This window comes from Vombatus ursinus, unplaced genomic scaffold, assembly GCF_900497805.2.
Source record: "Vombatus ursinus unplaced genomic scaffold, bare-nosed wombat genome assembly UNPS02014799.1, whole genome shotgun sequence".
Taxonomy (NCBI): Eukaryota; Metazoa; Chordata; class Mammalia; order Diprotodontia; family Vombatidae; genus Vombatus; species Vombatus ursinus.
In genome coordinates, this window is record NW_020954577.1 from 6,636,596 (window position 1) to 6,648,994 (window position 12,399).

At 41.0% G+C, this 12,399-nt stretch overlaps 1 protein-coding gene across 5 annotated transcripts in view; it reads left to right on the forward strand.

Moving 5' to 3' along the window:
* The window catches only part of SKAP2 (src kinase associated phosphoprotein 2), a 191,924-nt gene that overhangs the window by 97,502 nt on the left and 82,023 nt on the right, over positions 1-12,399 (forward strand). For all 5 annotated transcript variants that reach the window (XM_027872417.1, XM_027872418.1, XM_027872416.1 and 2 more), the window contains one exon: positions 11,955-12,032. In XM_027872417.1, coding sequence (XP_027728218.1) covers positions 11,955-12,032 — 78 coding nt within the window. The remainder of the gene's footprint in view (positions 1-11,954; positions 12,033-12,399) is intronic.

The window sequence follows — 12,399 nt, forward strand, 5'->3', positions numbered from 1 at the left end:
TTAGTGAGAAATACAGAATTCACCAGAATTCATCACGAAAGGACACACAGCATAGTGGAAAGAGCATTGAACTTGTAATCAGGATTGCAATCCTGTCTCTGACATACCCACAAGCAAGTCACTTAATCTCTCTGCACCTCAATTTCCATGTCTGTAAAATGGAGATGTCATTTAGTTGTTTTCAGTCATGTCTGACTCTTGGTAACCCCATTTGGGGTTTACTTGGCAAAGATACTGGAGGGATTTGTCATTTCCTTCTTCAGCTCATTTTATAGATGAGGAAACTGAGCCAAACAGGTGAAGTGACTTGGCCAGGGTCACACAGCTAGGAAGTGTCTGAGACTGGATTTGAACTCAGGAAGATGGGTCTTCCTGATTCTAGGCCTGACACTCTATCCATTGCACCACCTAGATGTCCCTAAAATAAAGATAATAATACTTATAGTACCTACTTCACTGCAGTGTGAGGTCAAATGAGGTAATTTCAAATAAGATTACACATGTAGAGTACTTTGTAAACCTTAAAATGTTATCTGCTGATGCTTTTGTTCCTTTTAGGATACTGGGGACAGAGTTTTGCCACTGTGTAAATTACCCACGGAGGAGCCCATGGGATCATGGTGTCCCTCACCGCTTGGCTTTCCTACCCTTGGATCCACTGGGAATAAATAACTCTTGTCACTTGGCCTATCCTTCATATGGGCTTGGAACTGGGACAGGCAATATTCACTTTGTTTCTGTGAATGCAAATCGGCTGTCATGTTGTTTGGCGATATTTTATTTCATTCTTATTTTGACATGCTAAGAGGTGTCTGTTCTGAGAAGCAGGCCTCAGTGATGGTGTTCTTAATTTGAGTCAGAAGTTGAACTCCGATGACCAGATGTTCTGATAAAGATTCATAGCTATATTGCCAGCTGATTTTGAAGTCTTTGGGCATAGCCCTTTGGTATTCCCCAGACCTGAGCCAATCAGTCAACAAGCATGTACTATCTGTCTACTTTGTGTCCAGTGTCTACTATCTACACAGTGCTAAGTACTGGGGATAAAAAAGACAAAATGAATGAATGCCTACCCTCAAGGAGCTTACATTCTAGGGGAGCCAGCATGTACATATATGTTGTTGTTCAGTCGTTCAGTTGTGTTTGGTGACCCCATGGACCATAGCATGCCAGGCTCTTCTGTCCTCCGCTATGCCCTGAAGTCTGTCCAAGCTCATGTTTGTTGCTTCCATGCCACTATCCATCAACCTTATCCTCTGCCATCTCCTTCCCTGTTTGCCTTCCATCTTTCCCAACATCAGGGTCTTCTCAATGAGTCTCGTTACATTTATAAGAATTTACAAAGCAGACACAAGGGAATCTTAGAGGGGATAGCTCTAACATCTGGGGTGGGGTGGGGAAACATCCAGAAAGGCTTCCAGCCAAAGGCAGTCCTTGAGTTGTCTCTCAAAGAAAGCTAGGGATCCAAGAGCCAGAAGTGAGGAAGGAGGACGTTGCAGAAGTAGAGGATAGCTGGTGCCGGGGGACAGAGCAGGGAAAGGGTGCAGTGTGGGTGAAGACTAGGAGATGAGCTCATGTGGCCAGACTGTGGAAGGTTGTGAAGAGGAAGCTGGAAGGGTGGGAAGGGGCCGGGTTGTGAAGGCCTTTCACTCCACACAGGAAGTTTGTATGTGTGCCTGAGGTAATGGTGAGAAATGTTGAACAATCAGCTCTTCCAAAAAAAGTACCAAGGGCACACATTTTAATTTATGCATTATTCACATTTTACTTTCTTAAACCTAGACCAAAAAAGGTTGGGTCAAATCCTGCTCCCTGCCTGTATTTGTAAGGCCCACAAGCTAAAAATGGTTCTTACGTGTTTTAATACAATGAAACTTTATTTAAAAATGTAGAAAACCAGTCTCAGTTAATGAGCTGGTAACAATTGACTCTGTCTGACACATGGGGGATTCCATGTATACCTCGGTTAAGTACAGAATTAATGCAGAGTAAATCAGGGAGCTTAGAAGTTCTTGTGAGCCAATGGGTGAATCACTTAGCTTTTCCGTGTCCTGGGTGGCTCTTTGAAACCATGAGGACAGATGAAGTTGTCTGTACGGGTTGGTTCTGGGAGTTAATTCTTCAGACCAGTGAAGTCCCACGTTCTGCCCAAAAGTCAAGGAGAAGAGGTTTTTGTTCCGTTCTGGGCTGGGCTTGACAGTCTCAGAGATTCCTTCCCCTTGGGAGAGTCAGCAATTCTTGGAAGCCCCATCTTGCAGTGGTGGTCCAGAGCTCCTGGTGCTCAGCAGGACACAGACAGCTCGGTTTTCAAATGCAGGCGGGACAGTTTTCTGTACTTGCCAGGGTTTCCCAGATGCCTCGTCCCAGGATTCTGGGCCCCGTCCTGCTGGATCCTCCAGGTCCGATAGGTTTCCGCTGCACCATCCTTAAATCCGGTTCATCTAATAGAGAAAGAGAGAGAAGCAAAGAAACAGAGGTAGAGCTTGAGAGGGTGAGACCGGGAGCAAGAGAGAGCTCCAGAGAGGAAGCTGGCAGGGGAGTAGCAAGAGAGAAGACAGGCAGAGACTCAGCAGTGCCCCAGTCCTTTGAGTACCTGAGCGTATGGTAACGGAGGCCAGGACTTCTGGTTAGCCAAATCTGTTCTGTCCTTTCAGTCCAAGAATTAATCTCTTTGCAGAGAAAAAAGAAGCAAAACAATTAAATCTCCCCTTACTTGTTGTCAGTTATCATCATGCCATTCATCCCCAGCAGTGTGGTCCTATTTCTTCTTCGGGTCTCTCTTTCTTTCCTCCTCCAAAAAAAGAACTTGCTGATGGATTGGTTGGTCTTCCTATTTATTTATTTGTTTGTTTGTTTTTTAAGATCATCACCTTGCACATGAGAATCTGGTATGTGGAGAAGCATTCCTGGGACCCTTTTGCCTTCTTTGCTAGGAGGGAAACCAGTCTATATTTTGAGCGCACATAACAATCATTGCCTGTGGTAGGTACACAAGCATGACAAGCTCAAAAGCAGATCACTTCAAATTTCCCCCATTTTCATCCTCAGTTTTCGTCTTTCTGGCTGGTGTATGGTTTTCAGAGTTGCAACGGCAAACTGGCTAATAGTGATCACAGCTCCAGAATCGTTATTCTCCTTCGCTCTTTACATCTTGGTCATTGCTCAGCACCTCTTCTAACTGGTCCAGACCTGTGATTTTATCTGACACAAGGAATTTCTGGGCCAGAGAAACTTCTACTCGTGTAGATTGACAACTGCTCTGCAGTGTAGTGTTGGAGAGTTTCCTTGAGGCCCCGAGGGGGTGACGCAGCCAGGATGTGTGAGCGGTGGCTGTTTTTGTCCAGCGGCCTGGACCGCCCGACCTCATTTGAGTCCCTTGTCTCACCGACTTCTGATCTACATTTGTCCCTTATGTCTGCTTCCTTCCCCTGGCTTTTCTTTGCCGTCTGTTTCTTCCTCCCTTCTTCCTTCTGTTCAGCTTCTTGTTGAGCCCTCCATCTCATTTTTTTCTTCTCCACCTCTTCCTCAGGTCGTTCAGATTGAACCTTTCCCCTCCTTTACCTTGGTCCTTCTTCATCTGCTCAAGTCTTCTCAGCTGTCTCCTTCTGAAATTCAACATCTGGGCTTTTTCTACCATTCCCAAGAGCTCCACACCACTTCGGCAATTCGTTCTCCTTTTCATTCTGCTCACGGCCTTCTTCTGATGCCCCTTTTCCTAAGCAAGCTTCTCTTCCAGAGACCCAGAAGTGGAATATTTATCTTCTACACGCTTGCTCATGTGCTTCTAATTTTGTGTTGTTTTCTTTAAAAAGCAGACCGTTTTTAATAAATCCTATGAACAAATGCCATAAAATAAAGCTTATATTTTGATATTTTCACGTGCTAGTCTGAGTGGTTTTCTGGTAAAATTTCATGAGACGTATGGGAACAAAATTGTGTGTGTCCCTGGCTACTGGATGATATTTATCTGGGAGTTTTAAAAAAATCCTCATAAAGTTGCTAAGTACTGATGTTGGTAATGGGACTTTTATTTTAGCAAATACGCTTTTATGTGTGTCTGTGTTTCCGTCTCCCTGGTGGTTCGATGCATGTGTCAGCTGCTCGCTGGCCTCACCCATGCTTCGCATTTTAATTCATACATGTGGCCATCTTCTTCAGCTTGTTGTTAACCATGTGTGTGATCCCCATCCCTTTTCCACTTCTTCCTCTGGGAACCATTGTCTAATTACTGATATTACTATTTAAAAAGTTACGTCTTGGTATGTGGGGTGTGATGTTGGCCCATGCTGTTTTCCAGTTTGGCAGAAACTAGGTATAGACCAACCACTTACACTGTATACCAAGATAAGGTCAAAATGGATACATGATTTACATGTAAAGGGGTGATATCATAAGCAAATTAAGAGAGCGTGTAATAGTTTATCTGTCAGATTTTTGGATAAGGGAAGAATTTAGGACCAAAGAAGATACAGAGACCATTACAAAATATAAAACAGATCATTTTGATTATATAAAATTAAAAAGATTTTGCAGAAACAAAACCAGTGCAACCAAAATTATAAGGAAAGCAGAAAACTGGGAAAAAAATTTAGCAACAGGTATCTCTGATAAAGGCCTCATTTCTCAAATATATAGAGAACTGAGTCAAATTAATAAAAATACAAGTCATTCTCCACTTGATAAATGGTCAAACGATAGGAGCAGGCAGTTTTCAGACAAAAAAAATCAAAACTATCTATGGACATATGAAGAAATGCTCTAGGGGCAGCTCAGTGGTACAGTGGGGATTCGGGAGGACCTGAGTTCAAATCCGGCCTCAGACACATAACACTTACTAGCTGTGTGACCCTGGGCAAGTCACTTAACCCCATTGCCTAACCCCCTCCCCCCAAAAAAAGAAATGCTCTAAATCACTATTGATCAGAGAAATACAAATTAAAACAGTTCTGAGGTATCACATCACACCTATCAGAGTGTCTAATATGACAAAAAAGGAAAATGTTGGATATTGGAGGGGATGTGGGGAAACTGGGACACTAATGCACTATTGCTGGAGTTGTAAACTGATCCAACCTTTCTGGAGAACAATTTGGAACTATGCCCAAAGGGCTATAAAACTGCATATCCTTTGCTCCAGCAATACCACTGCTAGGTCTGTATCCCAAAGGGATCATAAAAAGGGGGAAAGGACCTATTTGTACAAAAATATTTATAATAGCTCTTTTTGTTGTGGCTAAGAATCAGAAATCAAAGGGATGCCCATCGATTGGGGAAAGGCTAAACAAGCTGTGGTATATGGTTGTAATAGAATATTATTGTGCTGTAAGAAAAGACAAGCAAGTCCTCCCTGAACCTGAAACCAGGGAAGGAACTGATATTGACTGAATACAGACTGAAGCTTGCCATTTTTCACTTTTTTTCTTTCATTTTTTCTTTTATTTGAGTCTTCTTGTACAAAATGACTAATAGGGAAATGTTTTATGTAACTGCACATGTATAACCTATATCTGATTGCTTACTGTGTAAGGGAGGGGGAGGGGTAGAATTTGGAGCTCAAAACTTAACAGAAACATTAAAAATTAAAAAAAGAAAGGTTGTGTCAATCAACTTCCCCATGGCTCTGCTCATCCTCCCTGTGACTTCCTAAACCAGCCACTCATTCCTATGTATCCCCAGCACTTAGCACAGTGCCTGGCACACAGTAGGAACTTAATTTAAATCATTGTTGACTTTTCTTGTTCTGTTACTTCTCTGTATCAATTCATGTCTTTCCATGCTTTTTTTGTATTCTTCATGTTTATTGTTTCTTACAGTACAGTAATATCCCATTACATTTATCTACCACAATTTATAGCTCTTCCCCACTGATGGACATCCATTTTGATCCTCAAACTTCGCTTTCTAATTTGTGAGTGTGTAATACATACCTGTATTAAAAGCCATGAGATTTGGGGGTTGGTGGGTATTGCTTTTTCATGGAGAGACCTAGTACTTCCTTTGATTCTTTGAATGAGGAAAACTGTTTTGAATGACAGGAAAGGGAAATGCTTAGCAGTTTAGCTTTTATTTTTTTTGCATTAAGAAGGTCATTTTTATTCAAGGAATAATGAAGTAATAGTCACTGAGAATTCTGGTTTGGTCAGATGATAGCTGAAATATTGTATTCCATTCTGGGCATCTCAGTTTTTTTAAATTTTTATTTATTTGTTTTTGGTTTTCAACATTCACTTCTATAAGATTTTGAGTTCTAAATTTCCTCCCTCCCTTCCTCTCCTCCCTGCTCCCCAAGATGGTGTGCAAGCTGATATAGGCTATACGTGTACAATCATATTAAACGTAGTCATGTTGTAAAGAAGAATTAGAACCAAAGCGAAGAACCACGAGAAAGAAGAAACAAAAAGAGAGAGAGAGAGAGAGAGAGAGAGAGAGAAGAGTATGCTTCTAAATGCATTCAGACGCCATAGTTCATTTTCTGGATGTGGAAAGCATTTTCCATTATGAGGCTTTTGGAAATGTCTTAGATCCTTGCATTGCTGTGAAGAACCAAGTCTATCCAAGTCAGTCATTGCACAACGTGGCTGTTACTGTGCATAATGTTCTCCTGGTTCTGCTCACTTCACTCAGCATCAGTCCAGACAGTCTTTCCAGGTTTTTCTGAAGTCTGCCTGCTCATCATTTCTTGTGGAACGATAGTATTCCATTACATTCATATACCACAACTTGTTCAGCCATTCCAGATGGATGGGCATCTCAATTTCCAATTCTTGGCCACCACAAAAAGAGCATTAGTAATTTGGCTTACAAAGCTACTACACACACATACCCATATCTATCTGTAGAGAGAGTTTTCACTCTTTTAACTCATACAAGTAGCAAGTATTGTAGGGTGAGGGATACTCAGAAATATACTTGTTTCAATAACTGGGCCCAACAGGGAGTGTTATGGGCAGAGGGACAGTCTTAATTCTGAATTTCTCTGCCTTTGTTGATCTAAGTTAGTATCGTAAAGTTTTTTAATGTTCAGTAGTTCCTTATATGTTGTTCCTTTATTTTAACTGCCCCCTTAGTAACTAGGTTCACTTGGGAGTTGGGAACAAAATGACACCTGTGTTTGCATCGCTTGTTTTCCTATCGTGTGAATTCAAAGAAACATTCTTGTTTATATCATGTCATAGATCAAATATAGGAAGTTTCTTACCCCTTTAAGGAGTCCCGTTTCATATTGGTTTTATTTATGCTGTTGATAAATCATTCAGGAATGTTTGCTAATGAAAAGAATAAACTCATCATAAACAAAATCATAGTTTATAGAAACCATATTTGAAAATATTATAAAATAAAGTAGCTTTCCTTTGTACTCATAGAAACACAAATTTGTAGTTGAAGGAAAAGAAGTTAATGAATTTAGCTTTAATTATATCTATCACTTCCCATCTCTATCCCCCACTTCCATTGCAATAATGTCAGTTTTTCAGTTACTGATGTGTCCCAATGTTTGCTAAGACTTTTTGTAGAGTTTCTGATTTTTAAACTTCATGGTCTTTTAAAAAATCCTTACGTTATTTTTAAAAAAAATTTTAATACTATACTATTAAATATACTACTAGTACTTTTTAATACTACAGAAATATGCCAACAAACACTGAAATACTCTCCCTCTGAAGTGCTTTCCCTGAAAACAGTTCTACAGAGTCATCTTATATGAATGATTATGAGTGATGGTACATTAACAATCTCTTAAAAGACATTTTTGCTAACTAAAAAATTGATTTCCATTAGACCTGGTAGAAAATGGCATGAATTCTAGATTTTAAAATGTTTAGCAGCGTTTGTTAATAATAATGTTCATCCTTATGAATAATAACAGTATTAATTGTTGTATTACTTAAAGTATCGTATATTTGCTATTAGGTAAGTAGTTATATACACTGCTTTTATTCATTCATTCAACAAACCAGGCCAGGAAATGGCCTGATTTATATTATGGTTAATAAACATGTAATGTTTTCCAAATGATATTGATATTGATGGTGGCACTTCCAATTATGCTTTTTATAAGACGCTTTCTTGACATGTTAGTGATTTGCACTGTGTTTGGCAAATAGTACTTAATAAATGCTTGTTGGTTTGAAAAATGGGAATGGGAGAGTGTAAAGCTCCTGTTGGTTGATGGTAGACTGGCTAAAGGAGGCGTTCCAGGATTTTGTAATGTAAAGTTATGAAATGCATCCTAACTCATTTGACTCTTTTATCTAAGTACTTAGGCACTTGATTGCTTATAGAATTTTTAATAAGGCTTTGTTAGGAATTAATACCTTAAGCATTTGGTTAACTTAGCCATTTTAAGAATACTATTTTTCTTAATTTTAACGACTTCATAATTTATCATGCCAAAGTAAATACTGTATCAAGGACTTCAAAAAAAAGTTAGTAGATGTGGAAATGAACATGTGTTGTCAGAAAGCAGGATGTACTCCAAGAACTTCTGGTAGGAATCAATCCATCTTCACAGTCTTTCCTGATGTCTTATTGTGGAGGCACTCTTACCAACCATTGGATGTGGACGAGAGGAAGTGTCATTTAAGTTGTCTTAAATTATTAAGTATGTTAAGTTGTATTGGCAGCATTCTGAATTCAGAGCCTCCATATGCAGACTCCCAGCCTTCTCTCTGGCCTTCCCTCATACCTGGAACACTCTCCCTCCTCCTCTCTGCTTCCTGGCTTCCCTGGCTTTCTTTAAGCCTCAGCTAACATCCTACCTTCTACAAGAAACCCTCCCCAGTCCTCTGTAATTCTAATACTTTCTCTCTCATTATTACTTCTCATGTGTCCTGTACATAACTTGTTTTGTACACAGTTGTTTGCATGCTGTCTTCCTTCTTGACCTGTGAACCTCTCAAAAACTGAGACTGTCTTTTGCCTTTCTTTGTGTCCTGTGCACTTCGAGCAATGGCTAGAGCTTAGTAGGAGCTTAATAAATGTATGTTGACTGAGTGCAGTTTTAAGCTTTAATATCAAATATTCCAGAGCAATTAGTTGATGGAGAAGCCCTTTAGAGTTTATGAAGAGCCAGCAATTTTAACCACTTAGTAGGAAAGGAATTACAAGATGGCCTACCCAAGCTGGCTGCCAGTTACTAAAGGCAGGAACACTGTGTGAAGCTCCTTTTGTGTCTTTTCAGCACCTAAGACAGAGATGGACATATGGTAGGATCCCCAGGGAGTCTTATTTTACATGTTTTCATGCCTCAATGTGACTCCTACAATCTTACACCTGTGGGTTTCTCCTTTTTTTAACTTAAATTGAAGGTTTTTATGGAATTTCTGAGTTGGAAGGGACCTTATTGGCCATCTGGCCAGCCCATACCAGTAACAGAATCCCCTCTACAACATTCCTGACCAGTGGTCATCCAGCATTTGCTTGAGGTTCTCCAGGAATGAGGAGCTTACCCCCAACCCCAGCAGCAGCCCATTGTGCTATGAGACAGCTCTGATTTTTAGTAAGGTTTCTTTCTGTATCATGCTGACAAATCTTTTCTCTCATTTGTCTGATTGCTTATTGTGCTCTTTTGCTCCTAAAAGCCATTGTTATGACCTTGCTTAGTTGTCCAAGCTTCCTAAAAAAATTTTTTTTACCTTCACTGATTCTCTAGTCTATGAGGTGATGCTGCTTCTCATCTTCCACCATCCTTCTATAATATTTTACAAATGAATTTATGTGTGAAACCAGTAGTGGTTTTGGCTGCTGGGTCTTTACGTTTGGCGAATAAGCTAAGTGATTGCCAACAAAAGTGGTTTTTAGATCTTTAACTTTCCTTGTTTGTGGCAATTGATCTATAGAGATTATAATTCTGAATAGAATTTTTATAAGCAACATCAATGTTATTTTTCTATCCTCTTCCCTTTTTTAATGCCAGTCATTTAAATTAGCCAGGCTGAAGTTATTTTTAACAGCATGCCATATTGTTCATTTTTTTTTCTTTAATCTCTGTGATAATTTTCATTCTTTTACTCTAAAAAGTTGGTGGCCTGAGTGTACCCAGGCATCTGATTCAAGGATGACTCCTGGATCAGTAATGAGTTATTGCTTTAGGGTTACTTTTTGTGATTTCCCTGTAAGATCACTGTTTCAGGTGACTTTGGATTATTTTCTCAAAGATAGTGCATGGTCCTGGTACACACGCCTGACTCTGCATGGCAGTGCACACACTTTGGGCTGGCCTGTCTCATTTTTGGCTGTTCTTACGTGTTCTTATCTTTGCATTGAAGTCACTAGGTCTCAGAGGATGTAATGATTTAATTTGAAAGGTCTTAGTAAGTTTTTGGTAGAAGTTTTCTACTTCCTCATCTTTTGCAACAAATGTTGGTATCTGCGTTGCAGTGTCTTTGGTGATCATATTTTCATTCATACATATACATAATCTGTATATACAAACATGCGTATATATATACACATACATACTTATACATGCACATAGCCATATGCCTCATGAGCAATGCAATAAGAGATGACCAAATGTCCCATGACTCGGTCTGTCTTGGTACGTAAGGATGCAGGGTAGAACCCGCCCTGCCCACTCCTTTATTTGTCTCCCCAAGGACAGACAGCCTGTGAGCTGTCCATCCATTCAGCTTGTTTCATTTGTAACAACAAGACTTTTAAGACTGCTGCAGCCTATTTCCTCCAGGAGCGTGTTCAGTAGCTAGCCACTGGGCAAGCTGTTCACATTTGGAGTAGCAAGAGCCACATCGGTGTTTGTAGGTGGTCTCAGGACTGGGGGATGCTTAGAACCCCTTGGCCCCTTTCTGAACTGCTCTGCTGCCATTACTGCAGGAGTGGAAGAGGCCCTAGGACTGACCGTTCTGCTATAGGTTTCTCTGTCCTATGTACAAAGACCGTATCACCACATGGAGAGGTGATGAGCCTCTCTGTGCTTAAGGAGGCTCATTGTTGGAAGACAGACGTGTTTTGTTGTCAAGATTGTGCTGGAAGCTTTCTAGCATGGTGGAATCTGCCAGAGCTTGTGTTCCACTGGCTGGCACAGGCTTTGAGAATCAGAGTCACTTCCATGCCCCAATGAGGTACCTGATGTGGAGTTTGGGGAGCCCTCACTGAATGACGGTCATGATGGAATCCTTAGGATGAGTCCAGATCTGACCATGGGATGCCCCTTCTTCTGGACAGCCCTCTAGGATCAAAGATAAGACCCACTGTGAGCTTTCACAGCCCCTTCCAACCTTCCCCCTGCCTGCCTTTCCAGCCTCTCTGGGCAGGCCTCGCCCTCTTGTCTCTGCTGTCCAGCCCAGTTGACCTTCTTTCCGCCCCTCCTGGCCACTTAATAAATCATTGCTGATTGGTCAAATGTATTTGTTTAAAATGTCCTCTTTTTTCTCTCAACAGTACCAGCCCAGAGGCAGAGCTAGCCTGGAGTTGGGCTATTTTTATTTGTGTTTTAGGATTATAGCACAAGGCTTAGAGCACCGTGGAGCATTTGCTCTGGAGATAAATCATGTTCACCTGTGTTTACTTTAGCATCTTTTTTCTACTCTAAGAACTACAGAGAGTGACAGGCAGGTACAGGTGCAAAGAAGGCAAAGGGGGGATTTTGTTTAAATTTCCTGGCTCCATCTTCTGGAACTTGTTGAAAACAATGCCTTTTAGCAAAAGTAGGGCTGCAGTCCTCTGCCTGTAGAGGATAAAATGGAACAGAACCTGTTTTCGCCATCATCACATTACATTCCAATCTCGCTGTAGTTTCTAGCACAATTTTTTTCCAGCAGATAAGCACAGATAAGTTTGCTATTGAGGCTGGAGGAGCCAGGACGTAGAAGAAATGAAGCTAACAGACTTGGCTATGTCCGAGTTTGTTCATTAAAATGACATGACCTGGAATTGGGTTTGGCATTTGGGTTTAAGTTGATTACCTAAATGTTTATTTTTTTTTCCTCTTCTAGGAAACCAGTTCCCTCCAATTGCAGCACAGGACCTTCCATTTGTTCTGAAGGCCGGTTACCTTGAGAAGCGGAGAAAAGGTAAAGGCTAAGGCTCCAGGAGAGACCATTGGGAAGGATGCGGTCCTCTGTCCTGCGCTCCTTATGGACTGATGTTCTCCTGGGTGAATGAGGAGAGACTTTGGGGACATGATCAGCGCCATAAGCTCATCCTTCAGTTTTTTGGAGTAACCACAGTCAAATGCATATTTGGTTTTAGATTCTTGTGAGTGGTGCCACTGGGGGCACATGAAAGGGTCATGGCCAATGTCTTATACCCCAGCTTTGTGCACAGTGGGCACTTAATGACCTCACCCACACACACACACACACACACACAGTGGGCACTTAATGGCCTCACCCACACACAGTGGGCACTTAATGACCTCACCGATGCACAGGGGTCGCT